Here is an 18,388-nt window from a genome sequence, read left to right on the forward strand (position 1 = left end):
TAATGAGGTTATCCGCCCCTTCGCATAAGGCTTATTCACACAAAACACGTCGTAAAAATTTTAAATCAATATATTGTCTTCTCTGAATGAGCAGTCAGGGTGATTTTCACATAGTTTTGCAGCAAATATTCTAGGCTACGTCATACAATTTTCAAAAGTCTTGTGAAGAAATAATCAGTAGGGGTTTCATGGCCTTATTTCAGTGAGAATTTTTTTTTGTATTTTCACAAACCACGCATAAATGTCATTATCTCAAAACTACAAACTTTTACATACATGCTGTTGATATATTATTGTAGCAGAGTTTGTGCTGAATACAGTGTAATTAGACTTTAGCCATGAAAATGTCACAAGTAACAGAAATAACCAGAAATGTCAGAGCATGTCAGAACACCTCCAGGGCCCAGAAAACAGCTCAGACCTCAGAGGGTTAAATAATTTGATTGTGGCATTGTTTCAAAAGCTTCAAGTGAAATGTACTTTAGTACGTTGCAGCAGTTGTTAATAACCATAGGCCAACGCATTTGGCTATAATATTATAGTCTATCTACTTGTATCAAGACAGATAACAGATTGGACCAGGGCAAACAAAGCGCTAAGTAGCTAAACCAGGAAGTGAGATTACGCGGATGGCGCCACCCAGTGCTACTTCCGGAATAAGGTGAATAGGGTCTATTCTAAGCCTTCACATTGAAATTACATGCGTAATCTGGCGCTTTAGCATTTATGTGCTGTAACGGAGATGTTAGCGTGTCTTTAATAAGATCGGTCACAAAACATGATCTCTGCATTATCTAATCTATAGCGTCTTATAGGCTAACTCACTGTCCATTGTCTGCAACACATTTCTTCTCCCTCTTCATCTTTCTGCCACTTTCGGCTGTAAACGCCCACATTTCTAAGAATTTTCCTAAATTTCACTAGGAGCTACTCTTTGCATTAAGATTTATGAATACGGGCCCTGGCTTTTATTTTATGAGAAACCACAGGAAGTGTCACAGGTCGGGGTGGGCCAAGCCAGACTGCACCCACCCCTGGGGACCGGGCACCGCCTCGAGGAGCGCGTCAAGGGACCAGACAAAGACAGAGGATAAAGGAATAACAATTTCTTTATTAAGTAAAAACAGGTAAATTTGAAAAGTCCTAATTAAAATCTCTTCTTTCTCCAGAAGCAATTCGATGGGCCCCCTGGACCGGGGCGGGATGAACGTTCGTGGACACCCTGCGGCTCGTCGGGGAGGAATCAGAGGACGCACACCACTCAGGTAAGCCGCTGGGTAAGTACCCTTTACAAGGCTCTCAAGGAAGTCTTGGCTACACGGATCCCATTCGGACTGGAACCAGGTAGGTATTCGCAGTGAGGATGGAACGAACGCCGGAGGCTGCCCAGAGGTAGGTATCCAGAGGACGGGGATCCTCGACTCAGACGGGTCACAAGGACGCAGGTGGCGAGCGGGCCGGGCCAGGAGGGGACCATGAACAGCAGACAACACTTTAATCGAGACACATGCCGTAGTTACTCTCCTTCCTTCTGAACAGTAGCAATGCTTTGCAACACGGGCACGGAGGGCCACCCGGCAAGAGAACACTTCACTTTGGCTGTGCCCTGCAACGATACAACAGAGTTCAATGGTTCAACAAGATGCGACGTTCAACAGTGATACCTTCTCTCCTTCTGAACAGGGCGGAGGCTTTCAGTGGGGACAGGTGGGGAACACCAGGCGGAGAAGATGCTTTGAGGGAGACACTCCACTTGACTGCACACTGTAACCAGGTAACAGGATTTAACTTCCCAACAGCATATGGAACGTTCAATTGAAATACCTTCTCTCTTCTGAACAGGGCGGAAACCTTCAACAGGGCATGCGGAGACCACCAAGCGGAGAGGACACTTGAGCGGGGCACTCCACTTCGGCTGTGCACTGTAACCAGGTAGCAGGGTTTAACTTCTCAACAGCATATGAAACGTTCAATTATACCTTCTCTCTTTCTGAACAGGCGGAAACCTTCACTAGGGCATGCGGAGGCCACCAAGCGGAGAGGACACTTGAGCGGGACACTCCACTTCGGCTGTGCACTGTAACCAGGTAGCAGGGTTTAACCATTCAACAGCGTATCAAACGTTCATTTCAAATACCTTTTTCCTTTTCCGAACAGGACAGCGACTTTCGATGGAGCATGTGGAGACCACCAAACGGGAAGGATGCTCTAAGCAAAACACTCCACTTCAGCTGTACACTGTATCGAGGCAACCGGGTTTGACCATTCAGCAGTAATGAAACATTCAGCTGTAATACCTTCTCTCATTCCAACCAGACAGCGGCTTTTGATGAGGGCGTGTGGAGACCACCAGACAGGAAGGATGCTTTAAGCAAGATGCTCCAATTCAGCTATGCGCTGTAACAATGCAACAGGATTCGACCATTCAACAGTAATGAAACATTCAACGGCAATACCTTCTCTCGTTCGAACCAGGGCAGTGGCTGTTGATAGGGACGTGTGGTGACCACCAGACAGGAAGGATGCTCAAGCAAGACGCTCCAGTTCAGCTGTCCACTGCAACAATGTAACAGGAATCAATGGATCAACAGCATTAACAAAGCGGGGCTGTCTCGAATGGTAAGTTGGGCGCTTAATGTGACAAACCCTGTTCAGGAACAGCGGGTGAAAGACTATAGAGGAGAGTGGACAGCAGACTATTAATATTTCTCCACACGATAAACTTCACTCCATAACACAAACCGTGTGAATCGTCACTTCAGGCACTGCATTCCACTCGCACACCGTGCATTCGGGCCAGCACTCACCCACCGGTCTTTCTCCCACCGGATCGACTCTCGTTTCTCACACGGCTCAACTTCTCCCAGAGACAGCCAGGACGGATGTAGCAATCGTCACATTCAGTGAAGGAAGAACAAAGGTTTAAAACAGATCATTAATTCACTCGGTGTAATAATCCACTCGTGCCACACGCTTTCCAAACGCTCCACACCACTTCAGTGTCAGTGCATATAAACCACAGATCAAATACTCATCACTTTGCGTCTCTTCCACTGCTGACGATATCCCTTGGATTTTCGTTGACAAGACTTCACTCTCTCCTTTCCATTCCTCGGCTTCAATCTTCGCCCTGCTACACAGTCCAGCTTCAAATATGAACAACCCGCCGACAAAACACAGTATCTCACGGGAGGAGAACCACGCTGACCGTCTGTTTCCTCTCTCTTTTTAAAGCCCCATCTTAATGCGCGTTCCTCTCACAACACTCTCTGTAATTCTCCTCACCTGCTGTCAATCAGGCAATTGGCCTCGCTGCCATGGCAACAGATTTCGCGGTGTGATAAGACGACCATCCACAAGAGGTCTCCAAATAATACTGCCTTCAAGAGGATTTTACTCTCTCTCCTTATCTGGCTTTTGTCACACCGTGACAGAAGTCCTGTTTCCCATTTGCGCTAGCTTCCCAGCTGAGTGTTTACAGCTACAGCTAGGCTACAGCCAGATCAGAATTTCTAGTCTTTGCTGTTTGGAAATGTACAGGACACACCAACAATTGTACAACGGATAGTGAATGCATGCATGCGTATGCATTTCAAGGTTAAATAAATGCAATCTCACCTTCAACCATCAATTTATAGATGGCATCCACATTATCAAGGCATTTCTTAGCGGATGTGCTAAGGTGGGCATGCATTGGCAGCATTAGTTTTGTTTTAGTATGGCACGTCCCTGTCACCACCTTAGCAGGATGGGCAATTAGCAGCAGGGGCTTCATGCCAAGGGCATACAACTTCTCAAGCTGGAACAGAGAGGTAGAGAGATCAATTAGATACACAAATCTGTAGTTTACAGCTGAATTTTACAGTTTACACTGGGGCGGCAGTGGCTCAGTGGTTCATGTAGGTTGTCTACAAATTGGAAGATTGGTGGTTCAATCCCCGGTTTCACTGAATCAAGTGTCGAGGTGTCCATGAGCAAGACACCAAACCCCAGCTGCTCCCGATGAGCTGGATGGCACCTTGCATGGCTGACACCGCCGTCGGTGCATGAATGTGTAAAGTTACATCAAAGCTAGAAAACATCTACAAACAATGATTTTTACATATTTTTTGGATAGATAAATGTGAGGATTTGTATGAGTTTCAACTCCCTAGATATAATAGTAGGAAAAAACAGTAAACATGAATTATATTCTTATTAATAGTGTGGATGTGAGGCAATTTATTAAACTAGTCAATTTATTTGCTTATGTCAAAATAATAAAACACTTTTGGTGAATGAGATGATCGGAAAACTACATACCAGAATGGCAGCATCATCAAGAACGTGGGACTTATTATTTTTTTTTTTCATAGATGCCAACCACTCCTTCTGCTGACTTTTAAATTTTTCCAACTTTTTTTGGAGTCTTACGTTTTGGGGTTGTGGATGGTTGCAAAATGAACAAATTTTAAGTCCACAATATATTTTTTCCCCGCAGATTGGGCAGGTCTTTTTTTGTGACCCTCCAGCCATTTCTGAACAGAAATAGATGGAAGTGAGAGAGATAGATAGATTGAAAGAGTGATTAAAAGAGAGACAATAACAGAAAGAGAGAGATCGAAAGAGACAAGTGAGAAAGAGAGAGAGTGGCTCTTAAAAGTGCCGTTGGTTTGATTTGTGTGCGTGTGTGTATATGTGTGTGTTGGTGGAGTCAAAGTGTTGCAATATAGCTGTAAAACAAGAAAAAAGCAAAATATTATTAGAATAGCATTTGTAGTAAATGAGCATTTCTTAATTGTTAGGACAGAGTAATTGTACTTATTAATTGAATATGTATCAATCACAACCACTACGTACAATACAAATCAATCCTGTACAAATATCAGATTTGTACCACTTTCACTTGACACAAGTACCAACACAAATCTATTTTTATTTAGGCCTACAAATGAAGAGTTCGGTTGCAAAACGCGATAAACGCCATTTTTTGACATTTGGATTTTATTATTGGAAATCACTGTTCAGATGTACCTTAATCTATGTGTGAATTGCTGCCATTAATAAGATTTAAAAATGTACATTTTAAGCCTACTAAAAAATGTATTTTTTCACAAAACGCGATATCCGCCAGCCCAGTTTCTTTACAAAGTGCGATATAACGGTTTAGGCTATAGAACGTTCAGGATGCTGCGCGAGCTCAGGATGTCACGCGAGGAGAGAGTCACCGCCGGTGAAGTGCTCCGAGTTTGCTCAGTGATTTAACGATAATATCAAAACAAAAAACATATATTTTTTAAAAGAGGATTCAATAGGCTAACTAAAAAACGTTTACCATTTAATTGTTTATACTGTAGGCGAGCTGTCAGTCACGTAGGCTACGTCACTGATCAACAGCTGTCTGTCAGTCAGAGAATCAAAGCTTCAGAGTCAAGCTAACGTTATGGATTTCGATGACGGATTGGAGCCGGTCATTCCAGCTGCTGTTGGGAGAAAGAGGAAGGCATCTAAAGAAAATCATCAAAGGGAGAAGACCAAACGGAGAAGGCATTCAGGGGAGGGAAAACATCCAAAGATTAATTGTGGTCATCGTGCGACTGCGAGTAGGCTAATGTTGGTCTGTATCATGCCGACAAACTGTCAGATGAAGATGTAGCCTTCAACTTCACAAAAATGTATAAAAACGCTACAAAAGTGGACCAGGATAAAATACTCCTGCGTCTGTCAACAATAAACAAATGCAGCAGGGAACGAGTCTCCGCTGATGTCAAGAAGAAAGCCAGGGAGGTTACAGTGAAATACTGCCTTTTGTCCTGCGCTCCTCCCCATCACAAGATACCTGTCTGCAAGGCTACATTTCTAAGTGTCCTTGGTAAGTTTATTTTTTAAATAATTTCTTACATGTAGCTGAGTAGCCTATCAGAAGATTTATTTATGCGGTTGCACCTATTATTTATAGCCTAAAACCTCACGTTAATTCTTGTTGTTGTTGATTTATTATAAGGGATAATACAGGGTTCCCGTGGGGCCTTAAAACGTCTTAAAAACAGCCAGATTTTCGTCCGCGGTCTTAAATTTGTCACATAGAGATGAGGATGCAAATGCAAGTAACAAAATGTAGATTTATTTACACAAATAAATCCAAAACGGTAATCCAGGATAACAGGTAGCAAAGACAGGTAACAGAGACAATGATCCGACAGTTAACAAAACAAGAGACAATGCTTATATAGACAGATCTAAATGAATAACAGGTGTGCCGGTGCTGATGAGGTGGTAATCAGTTGATCAGTCCAGGTGATGACAATCAGCACAAACCCATACACACACGAACGGACCACGGTTAGCCAACCGTGACAAAATTTCATTTAGTCAGGACTTAAAAAAGATTTTACCCTCGTTCATTTCCAGAAACGCTGGCCGCAGAAAGTTATTACAAAGTAGCTCGCCAAGAGGCAGTTCACATATCGCGTCTTTTTCGCGCTCAAGTTCATTCAAATGTAGGCGCGCGGTAAGCGCGCTTATAATTGAAGCGACGCGCTCGTTTTTTTTCCAGGCGCAGCAACATGAAAAAAGACATGAAGGATGGGGGTGCACCCAAACACTACGGGTGTTTTTCTCTTCTCCGTAAATAAATCTTGTAACAGAGCTACAGCAAGTGTTTTTCGGTGGTGGAAATCCATTAGCCACTAAAACTTTAAACTTTGTTTTTTAAACAACCAATAAACTCTATAAGCTATTATTATTATTATTATTATTATTATTACAGTGAAATAATTAATTAAATATGACGGGGCGAGGCGAGCAATTGTGTCGCGGACTCGGTGCAACAGAGACAAGAACTGTGACATCGCGGCTCCGCCCGCTCTTATCATACAGGTTTGGTTTTCAGCAGCGGTGTGGAAGGAGCCTCCACTCTTTCTGTAACAAGCTACAAGTCGTTTATCTAACTAACTTAATCTTACTTATCTAAATTGTAACTAATCACAAATAGTCCGAAGCTGTTTAAGGATGGTTGAAACTAGGGGTGTAAGAAAAAATCGATACACTTGAGTATCGCGATATTTTATTTTGCAATACTGTATCGATTTTCAAAAACGCAATATCGATTTTTTTTTTTTTTTTTACGTCCAAAAATATTCATGGTAAGACCGTAAGACAGTGGTTCACGTTTATGTTGTTTAATTCCCTACCACTAGATAGCTATGCTGAGACGCACCACTAGTGTCCTCGCCAGGCTCGCCTATAACAGTGCGTGTCCACTGGACATTTTAGGATTGACAGCGGACCGGAGAAAGCGTTGAGAGCGAGAGCGTCAAAAAGTTGGGCAGTTCCTTTACAAATATCAAGCGAAAAACGCAGTCGGCAGCCAATTGCTGTGAGGTTCGGGATGTGACGTCTGTCTTAGTGCGTAAATCATTTTGTTTACAAATTAGACGTTGTGCAGTTGTTATATAGCCTATATGTTAAATATTTCATTTTGGATGTGTTTATTGTGATTAGGCTATATTGGCTGGTTTTATAAAAGTTTATACAACTGAAAGGATATCTTTGCTTGGTGCATTTGGAAACAAAGCTTGTCTATTTCTAAATGTAATCGCGTGCATCGTTCACAACAAACGCGAATAGAGCATCTGGCGCGAGTGATTTCAATGTTAAGTCAATGCAAAGACGCGTTTACGCGCGTCTAGAGGTCCTGCGGCACGAGGCGTTTAGCGCGGCGCGGTTCGCCTCATTCGCGCGTCCAGTTCTTTTAAAATCTTTTACCACATAAAACTTGATTTCAATATGACACATTCATTTTGTTCACTTTAATCCACTTTCATTCATTTTCGTCCAGTTCACGTTGTTGTTTTGTATTGTGACGGGCTATGTACCTATTTTCTTTTATTATGGCCTACTTGAGCATATAAAAATTTGCTCACTAAGAACCTGTGAACCACAATCCCAAACTGGCAGTTTGATTTTCTGTGTACTGAATTGTTTACCTAAAGTAAACTTCTTTGACTTGTATGCACATCATGTCTTTTTTAAAATATTTTTAATATATTTTACTTCAATTATTTTACTACTTTTAAAAATCCCAATATATCGCCTTATGCACAGTATCGAAATATATTGCAATATATTGAATCGTGACCCATGTATCGTGATACGTATCGTATCGCCAGATTCTTGCCAATACACAGCCCTAGTTGAAACGATAAACATCCTGCAGTTTGTTTGCTCTGACAGCTCAGCTAGCCAGGCAGCGCAACGGTGCTTTTTTTATTTATTTATTATTATTATTATTTTTTATGCCCACTGTCCCTATGTGAAGCACAAGCACACAGACATCCGTACGTTGTTATCTGACCTTTTCATTCAGGGACTGCCCTGGATTACTGGCACACGCCATAGTCACGTTTATTATGGCATTATGTTTTTGAATATTATGAATATTTACGATTAATTGATAAATTATTGTTAATTTTCCCACTGATGATCCAAAAGATTTCTTCAAATGCCCATCCTTAACCCAGGTGCTATAAACATAGTCTAAGATGGCCTGTTCAATCTTGGGTAAGCCAGAGGTGTAGCCTTTTATTCAATTAATTTATGATTTTCAGGTTCCAGAAAAAAACACAGACAACCTTATTAATACCTTTTCTGTACTCCACAGGTGTTAGTAAAGACAGAGTCTCCAGAGTGGTGAAATACTTCAGTCAACATGGTGAAGCCAGACCAGAGTGCAGGGGTGGAACCAGAAATGTTGATGAGAAGATGGAGAACAGGCAGGCAGTAGTTCAGCATGTGTCCTCATTCATGTGCAAGGCCAGCCACTACGCTCGTCGTGGTGCACCTGGACGGAAGTACCTCCCAAGTGACATGTCAGTAACCAAAATGCACCAGCTGTTCCAGGAGCAGAACCACAGGGACATCAGCTACTCCCTGTATTACAATGTTTTCTGCACCTCATTCAACTTGGGATTTGGGCATCCAGCAAAAGACTGCTGTGCCACCTGTATGAGCTCGAGACTCCGTATGAAAGATCCTCACCTTACTGAGGAAGAGAGGAAGGCAGAGATCGTGTCTGTCATGCTCCACCGACGCAGAGCCCGGGTGTTCTACACATTGCTAAATGCAGTGGAGGACACAGTTACTGTCTGCTTTGACATGATGCAGAACCTCTCTCTGCCCAAGTCTACCATTGGCCAGACCTACTACTCTAGGCAGCTTTACATGTATGTGTTTGGTGTTGTGGTCCACCATGGAGAGAGGAGTCTGCAGGCACTGAGTGACCGTCATCTCTACGTATGGCTTGAAAATCAAAATAGAAAAGACAGCAACATGACCGCCTCTGCCCTGGACCACTGCCTGAGAACCAGTCTAGCCGAAGATGTCCAACAGGCTGGCCATTTGAGGCTCTTCAGCGATTCCTGCTATGGACAGAACAAGAACAGTACAATGGTGGGAATGCTGTCCAGCCTACGAAGCACTATCTTTAAAGATGTGAAAATGGAGTGCTTCTTCCCTGTCCGTGGCCATAGTTTTCTCCCTGTTGACAGAGTTTTTGGAAGAATTGAGCAGGATATTCGTAAGCAGGACACCATCCTCCTGCCAGACAAATACACCAACATCCTGAAGAAGCATGGCTCTGTGTATGTGTACGGGAAGGACTGGGAGAGCTTTGACCACAAAGCTGCAGCCAAGGCTCTCATGCAGTCCACGCGGTCTTACAAGATCAGCGAAGCCCGGGTGCTGGAGATTGATGGCAAAGGGTTGGGGATGAGAACCACCTTCAGCGGTCCCACCTACCAGCACACTCTCCTGAAGAGAGGCAACAACTGGGGCCAGTATAAAGAAGATCCCCTGCCCATGATGACCACAGTGAAGGCTGTGAAGAAGAAGGACATCATCAGCCTGCTTAAAGCCATTGGTGCCCCAGCAAATGTCGAAGCCTTCTACAATCACGCTTTGGCTGTGACCAGTGATGTCCACGGGGGGGAAGAGTAGACTAAAAGGCACACACTGGCATCTGAAGCCCATATGACACTCAAGAAAATACACACACACACACACACACACACACAAAACATTGATTCACTAGCTTTTCTTAATGGTATTACAGTAGTAGAATATAGCCTAAGGTGGATATATAGCGTTTTGCAAAAAAAAAAAAAATGTTATGTTGTGTATGTTCTGGCCAAAATTAACTCAGAATCTTATTATTATTAATCATTCTTTGTATATACTATTCCATATATTTATGATGTATTGTTTTTTTAACCAATTTAAGATGTTTGACAATGTTAAGATAGATATGTTGCATTTTGGCATGGTTTTTGACTTATTTATGAACTATATATGGACATAAAATTAAATAAAAAATATCCTGGATTTGAAGAATATTGTGTCCCTGGCCTTCACTGAGCTCAAGTAATAGTTTAATGTACAAAAAATTGTGAATGAACTTGACTGTTGATGTCTTAAATAATAATGTCAAATAGCCAACATTTCTCAAAATGGATATATCTCGTTTTGCAACGAAACTCTTCAAATAATGGAAAAGGTGGTCTTCTTCTGTCCTGTTACATAAAACGCTTCTCATAATATCTACTGATCTAATATCTAATATCTACTAGATCTAATATCTCTTAATTAAGTTAATAATTCTCCTTAGTTACACTTCTGACATTTACTTTGCACTTTGAATAAAACTTTAACCACTGCAACAACACGTTGTTAATTGTTGTCCTCACAACACATGGACAAATACATGAGTTTAAACTGATTTTTGTTGTGGAAGTGCCACATTCCTACTGTGCCGGGGTCAGGACAGCTGTCATTTGGCTGGCTAGCTAACGTAACTCCTTCGGCGGGCAGCCGTGTAAATGATAATGCAACACTAACAAATTCAACTTAAAACTCCAGGGATGATTAAATCCAGCTACAACTAAAGAAATAACAGCAAAGGTTTTGCGTGCTTTTTAACAAACAAACACCCCTTGGGTTGAGATACTTACTGTAGTCATGTGGCGGGAGAAATGAGTGGTAAAAGCGCAGTGATTATGGGTAAGAAGCGTGCGTAACGTGACGTATCGTTGCCGTGGTAACGACTGAAAGTCTTCTGATCCATAATAATAATTATTAATAATATTCGCTGCTATGACAGACAATACATTTAAAAAGAATAAAATATCGTAAATGGTTTAATAAAGTAAAGGGAACAATCTATTTAACACAGCCTCGGGCCATTCTTTAAAACTACTCCATCTTATAGCACAAACAATTTACTGTTAATTAGACAACAAAAATCGGAACTAATACACTACAATAAATTATAAAAGGAGGACGTTTCGTAAACTAGAAAACAACATTTACTGCTGCCTACTGTGACGTTGTTGAACCAGGGAATCCGTGTGTCCACCACGACAAATGAGCCTCATTGACTTTGTATGCAAATGTATTTTGTATGTACTTTGTATGTATTGACACCATGCAAATCGGGGTTAAGGGGTCGTGTACATTTCACGTAATTCTATGAGATCAGGTTGAAGTAAAATGATCAGGTATATAAAAGTCAGACATGAAGAGTATAACTGTGATGTGAAGACTTGGATCAATTCTGTTCTTGAAATGTAATGATGTAATGATGTTTGATCAAGAAATTAGAAGACAAGGGTGAATTTTTCTTTAATACATTTATCAGAGAATGATATAAGAGGAGGAATTTGTTATGGAAAATTCAGTATTTCTTATATTCATTTGTTTCCAAACTGTTTAATCATATGTTTCTGTGAGGTTTTCCAGCAGCTGAGGAGGGGACAGGAAAGATGCATATATTCAAACGCACATAACTATAGAACCCGTTCTTAATGCGCATCTGAACGCCATCAGCGTTTCTCACAGGTTCGCGTTTAAAGTCTGTGTAGAGAGAATGGTGTCGTCTTGGCGGCCCTAATTTAAAAACAAATGATCGTTGCGACCGAAGCGAATCAATCAAAACTAACTTTAGCTGGAAAATAACTTTATTAAAGAACCGCTATAAAGCCAAAACAATCTTACGTTAAATTATACACTTATCTCTGTAAAGCTGCTTTGAGACAATCTACATTGTTAAAAGCGCTATATAAATGAAAATGACTTGACTTGAAAGAGCAGGCCAATAAAACAGATGGGCAGGAAGATAGTGAAATACCTGAGCACGAGAAAGAGTTTGGTTAGAAGAATACAGGGTTATTTAACTAATAAAACGGGCATCAGGCCCTCTCCTTAGGGAAGCGGGAGGCAATTTAGGTCATAAATGAAGGGCTTTGGGTGTCTCAGGGACAAAGAACAGTGTGACCTGCACCAGGGGGTAGAAAACCAGTCCGAACCAGCTGAAGATAGGGGGTATCTTTCTGGAAATTTACAAGAAACCTGGAAGGAGGAGTTTTTTGCCAAGAAACTGTATAAAATGTCTATGCTTTATTGAGTCTATATAGGTATTCTGTTTTCCAAACCGGGTAGCTGCGGTTTTTGTGAAAAGAATCCTCAAAGAATAAACTTTTCTCTTTATTACAGTTTTGCCTCTTGAATGTTTCTTACACCTGTTGATGCTGTGTTTTTCATTGAGATTTAAAAATTGCTATTACACACGCATTATACCTTCGCCCAGACCATTGGATTTCCGTCGTTGGGCCAATGGGTGGTCTTTACAAGAGGGAGTTGTTATGGAGAGGAATTGCAGATCAAATAGGATTCAGGGAGTGAATTTGCATATTCTCTCTGCGCATCGCCAGTGAAAATCGCTTGGGTATGAACAAAAAGATGAAAAACATCTCGCGCGTGCGATAATCGTCCCAATGTGCACGGGCTTTAAGGATGCACAAACCCGGATTTAGGCCGTATCCAGATCAGATGGAGGACCTGCATCTAGACACGACCACAACGCATCCCTGAAGTGTCAGCAGAGATTGTGTCAACTAGACTCTCCCTCATCGACACAACAGCCATCAGCACTGATCCTCAACAAACTCGTCTCCATACCGGCGTGATGACTCCGATCTTCAACCAGATGGAACTGGATAAATATTTTAAATGTTCTGATCTAATCTGATTTCTGACCTATAATGCTGCCTGAATCATAATCACAGACTCTTTGTTCGTTGGCCAGTGGAGAACCCCTGACTGAGCCTGGTTTCTCCCAAGGTTTTTTTGTCCATTCTGTCACCTGATGGAGTTCTGGTTCCTTGCCACTGTTGCCTTTTTCTCCTTTGGCTTTTAGCTTGCTTAGTTGGGGACATTTAATTTAATATTCAACAATATTATTGAGATGCCTGCATTGACACCATTATATGAGAACTGAACTGAGTTGGACGATGACATTACAGTTTTCTCCAGAGCAGGTATTCAAAAATGAACCATCACTGAACTTACTTAAGCTGGACTGTGATGCTATTTTCTTCTAGAAACAAACTTTGTTTCATTATTTTCCTGTTATCTGTATTATAAAAAAAAAAAACGCTATATAAATAAGGGTGATTTGACTTGACTGCTGATCTATATAAATATCTACTGAACCCGGAACATCCCTTCGATTATGAATAACCATTAACTACTTGTTTTTCTGGAGAAATGTAAATCATTTACAAAAGACAGTAAATCAGGACACTATAAAAGGAACATGAGAGACTGTGAGGATGAAGAGCAAGAGCTGGAAACAAACATCAGTGAAGAATGAAGGGTTTAGTATGTTTACTGCTGCTGTTGGAAACCTTTGTGTGTGTCGTACAGCATCAGGTAGATGGAGGACTCAATGAGAATGAGATCAGTCAACAGCTCAGATCTGAGGACGGAAGACAGAATCCACCTCAAACAGACACTTTGAGAGATGAAGCTTCAACTGACAGCCAACAAAACTACCATCTGTTCTTCACTGACATCCATGCAGCGCTGAGAGAACTGACCGCCACCGTTACAGAGCAGAAAGTGAACATCAGAGAACTGACCGCCACCGTTACAGAGCAGAAAACCATCAACAGAGAACTGACCACCAACATCAGAGCTTTAGAGACGAGACTGAGGGAACAACAGACGTTTATCCTGGAAGAGATGAACAAGAAAAATGATGGTATCTCACCAAAACATTCACTCTTTTATCAATGATCCTCAAAGTAAAACCAATGGAATACATTGTATAGTGTAAATGTTAGTGTAAAGTTGAGTGTATAATGTGTAAGTTGTGTAATCTATTATAATAAGCAGTGTAAATGTCATTTAACAGAATCTTTATTCCTTCACAGAAATCTCGAATCTTACTCTGGGTCAAGTGGAGGAGTTGAGAAAGGAAAATAGAGGTGAAAGTGCTTGAATGATTTTAAATTAAGTGTATACATTCTCAGTGTAATATAGTAATTTATCACAATATTGATAATGTTTTTCAATAACAGACAGAGAAATAGCTTTTTCAGCTGCACTGATGAAATCTAGCAGTGGAGATTATATTGGTCCTTTTACCACTGAAATCACACTAACCTACAGGAACGTCTTCACAAACATAGGGAACGCCTACAACCCAGTTACAGGTAATTATCAATGAAATGAGTCATAAAACTCAGTTTATAATAATGAAAACCCTTCTGCTCCATTCAGACCTCTCTGCAGTTGTGTAATGTGTATTAGAGACTTAAATGATCTGCCATCTTTCAAAACTATCACACAGTGTGCTTGGTAATTAAGCAATCATACAGGAAACATCTGATTCTGTTTCTCTTGTTATTTGATTTAGGTGTTTTCACAGCCCCACTGAAAGGAGCGTACATGTTCAGAGTCTCTGTATTTGGTCATGGCCCAACTGCAGCAACTGCAGACATTTTTAAGAATGAAGAGCGTATGGTTGTAGCACGTGCTTATCAGGATAAGGATGGGTTAAACTCCTCTAATGGAGTTGTGTTGATCCTGGAGGTTGGAGATGTTGTCTATGTGAGACTTTTGTCTGGCTGCAGGATATATGATGACCAGTATAATCGCAACACTTTCAGTGGTTTCCTACTGTTTCCTTTAAGATAACAGGAGCTTTGTAGAATGTGATTCTTATAATTCTGTACCAGCGTATGATTTAAGATGAAAATCATGAAGAATCATTAACATATAAACCTGTATTAATGAGGACTAATGTGTGTTTGAAATTTGCAATAGATTACTGTATAAAAGTCTGAGCTGTCTATACATGTAAGTTTGTTTTAAGAGATTCAGCACTGAGACAGAACCCATGAATATCACCTGTGACTCAAAAGTGTTTTGTTAAAGCAGTAAATCTAATAATGTTAAATAATATATTTTTAAGTATAGTTTGTTTCTGATCCTTGATCTGTATCTCTTCACCCTACATACATAAATAAATAAGAGAATAAAGAGACATTGTGGCATTTTCTTTTCCTCATATTTTCATGAATATTTCCCCAACAATGCTTGCTATTATCATGATATCATGCTTATCGATCAAAATAACTGATTTTGTGGTGGCAATTTCCAGACATTTTTAAGAGTTTTATTTATCATTAACCGGATTATGTATTAGGTTAGATGCACAATAGTCATACAGCACGATAATCGAGGACATAACTGGAAAAAGGATCAGGGAAGGCAAACGATAAGGTCAAAGGCAGGGAACAAGAAACAATAGTCAGTAATACAAATAAGGTTTCATACACAAGAAGACAATCACTGGAATAGAACGCTCAGAATGGCAGCCGGGTCAAACTATAGTTCACGAGGAGGTGTGTGTGTGCCTGGCTTAAATAGCCGGGTGATATGAGACATGTTCATGGCTAGGTATGTGGGCTCTTGGGAATTGTAGTCCACGGTTAATACTCTGGAGAGTGAGACCTCTGGTGGCCGATCAAGGGATCTCCATTGGAGTTTGTAACAAAAATAATAAACAATTTAAAATCTTGAAGGTATTTATGACATAAAAACTTGGCATTTCGTAAAGAGATTTACAATCCAAATTTTAACTTGAATGTACAGTACGGCATGATTCAGGCTTAGACTTTCTGAAATGCTCAGAACAAAGCAAAGATAATAATACATAAAAAAAAAACTAATTGAATTTATTTAAAAGAAAATATGACAGATACATTTGATTTAAATTACTAATTCAAGATAATTTACTTATTAGGATTTTATAACATAAAACATGGCATTTTTTAAGAGATGTACAAGCCAAATTTTAAATTGAATGTACAACATGACACGATTCAGACTTTGACTTTTTTTTTTCAATTAAAATAATTAACTTCATTGTAAAGCATGACACGATTCATGCTGAATTGAAACATTTCGAATTTCTGTAATGTTAAAAATGTAAGAAAATATATATAAAAATAATTAATTTAATTCTTAAGATTTTATAGTACAAAACACAGACAAAGACATAAGATAAAAACATTTTAATGTAATTTTATCCAGTAAACATATCTTGACTTAAAGGAATAGTTCACTTTAAAATTAAAATTCTGTCATCATATACTCACCCTCATGTTGTTTCAAACCTGTATGAATTTCTTTCTTCTGCTGAACAAAAAGGAAGATATTTAGAAGAATGTCAGTAACCAGGCAGTTTCTGGGTCCCATTGACTTCCATAGTATATTTTTTTCCTACTATGGAAGTCATTTGAGAAGAATGGAAATCATGTGGTTGTAGCATATGATGTTCAGGCAAAGGATCAGTTAAACTCCTCTAATGGAGTTGTGTTGATCCTGTATGGAGCAAGAATTGTGTATTTATTACATGCGAGAAAATAAATGATCTGAGAAAAAAAAAAAAAACGTTTGAGAGAAAAAGTTATCACACTGATAGCAAAAAATGCATTTCATGACAGAAAAAATAATATTTGAGAGGAAAAGTTTTCATACCAATAGCAAAAAAAAAAATAATATTTGAGACTAAAAAAAGTTTTGAGAGAAAGTATTTTCTCATAGAACATACAAAAATATAAATTTGAAATTGTAAAAATTATTTCTGAGAAAAAAAATCTCTCAAAATACTTTGAAAAAAAAACTCTAAAATATATATTTTTTGCTATCAGTGTGAAAACATTTTCTCTAAAAAAAAATTGTGTCTCTGAAAACGCTTTTCTTCGCTTCGATGCAATTTCTTGCTCTCGTGTCAGGATTTTGCTTTCGCTGTGAAAATTGTGTCATGGGCGGGGCCACGTTCCTATTGGCCAGTCGGGTGAGCATCGTCTTGTCTTGGGAATCGAACTGAATCATTACACCATTGTTCGGTTCACCGGCATAGATGCCGCCTCTGCCTTATTTGAGCACGGACACTCCAATGTTTGGGTAAGATGATGACTGTCACCATAGTGATATAAAGGACGATAGACCTGTGCGTGAGGTCAACATCATTGTCAACGTCACTAACGTGTCGCGAATCCTGTACTGTTGCTGCTTCCGGCATCAGGTGTGGACATTGGAGAGAGTAAGCTCCGATTGCTTGACTGCCATTCCCTCACGTATGGTTCGAATCAGCTGTTCTGTTTCTCGTGCGGGTCTCGCACTGCTGCTGTGGTTGCCGTTGTTGTGTGAATGCTCCTGATTATGCATTGATTTCCATTTCGCAAAGATAGCTCTGTCTTTTGGGTTGTTTTGCAGTTCATAAATGTATCTTATTTGGTGTTTTGTTTTTGTCATTTAATTTATTGTTAACCCCCTGGGGTCGGCTATCGCTATCCTTATGAGTGCAAATTTTTTTTCATTAATTTTGATCTTATATGCTTGTGTTATACATCAATCGATCCTGTTTAGTGTGTATTTTTTTTGTGTATGCTCATAATAAAAACAAAGTGTTGTGCTTTTCGCCAAATAAAGAAAAATAAACATGATGCGAGTTCTGCCTACTCTCCGTCAGTGAAGTCAATTCTGAAATGCGTCCGAAAATGAACTGTAACTCAGCGAATACTCAGTCAAACAGACATACAGACACACAGGCATGAAGCTTGAATTCTCTTCTTTTAAATGAAGTAATTTTTATAAAAAACAAATATTCACAGTTTATATAATATGTATGTAAAGAGAGAGATGTCAGTCGTTCTCATCTCAGCTAATTAAGTTGTAATGTGACTCTGCCCACGGAGACTGCGCTATACAAACGCAAATGTGAGGCGATGCATACAAACCTGTGAAACGCCCACATCCGCTGGATAAGGCCGGTGAAACACTGGATGCGTGGCATAAGCATCTCAGCTGCATGGCGTGTCCGTTTTTATTTCGGCTCCCATGTTAACAGTTTAGAGTTTGCACACTGCCTGTGTGAGACGCGCGTCTCAGGCGCGGCACGAGCCGCGTGGAAAACGCATAGACAGTAAAAGAAATGGACACAGCGACTAGGGCTGAACGATATTCTGTTTTAACATCGACATCGCGATGTGCAAATGAGCGA

General features: G+C 40.2%; 2 protein-coding genes across 3 annotated transcripts in view; one reads left to right on the top strand and one right to left on the bottom strand.

Moving 5' to 3' along the window:
• Positions 1–18,388, bottom strand: part of LOC307157633 (membrane-spanning 4-domains subfamily A member 4A-like) — a gene marked incomplete at its 3' end in the record, with an annotated part of 283,411 nt that overhangs the window by 206,846 nt on the left and 58,177 nt on the right. The window lies entirely within an intron of this gene.
• Positions 13,642–15,376, top strand: LOC307157760 (uncharacterized protein). Of its 2 annotated transcripts, XM_079869692.1 has the most exons (4): positions 13,642–14,074; positions 14,247–14,300; positions 14,394–14,528; positions 14,732–15,376. In XM_079869692.1, exons 1-4 carry the CDS (start codon positions 13,681–13,683, stop codon positions 15,010–15,012), a joined length of 864 nt encoding a protein of 287 aa, XP_079725818.1. In that variant the 5' UTR covers positions 13,642–13,680; the 3' UTR covers positions 15,013–15,376. The 2 variants fall into 2 exon arrangements, 1 of the variants encoding a protein (XP_079725818.1); XR_013821060.1 differs by lacking the exon at positions 14,247–14,300 and having other exon boundaries at positions 14,048–14,074; positions 14,732–15,370.

Source organism: Squalius cephalus, assembly GCF_949319135.1.
Source record: "Squalius cephalus genome assembly, chromosome: 4".
NCBI lineage: Eukaryota > Metazoa > Chordata > Actinopteri > Cypriniformes > Leuciscidae > Squalius > Squalius cephalus.

Coding starts and splice junctions, on each gene's coding strand:
- LOC307157760 (XM_079869692.1), top strand. CDS start 13,681: ATGAAGGGTTTAGTATGTTTACTGCTGCTGTTGGAAACCTTTGTGTGT. Junction 14,075..14,246: donor GATGAACAAGAAAAATGATG/GTATCTCACCAA, acceptor ATTCCTTCACAG/AAATCTCGAATCTTACTCTG. Junction 14,529..14,731: donor CGCCTACAACCCAGTTACAG/GTAATTATCAAT, acceptor TATTTGATTTAG/GTGTTTTCACAGCCCCACTG.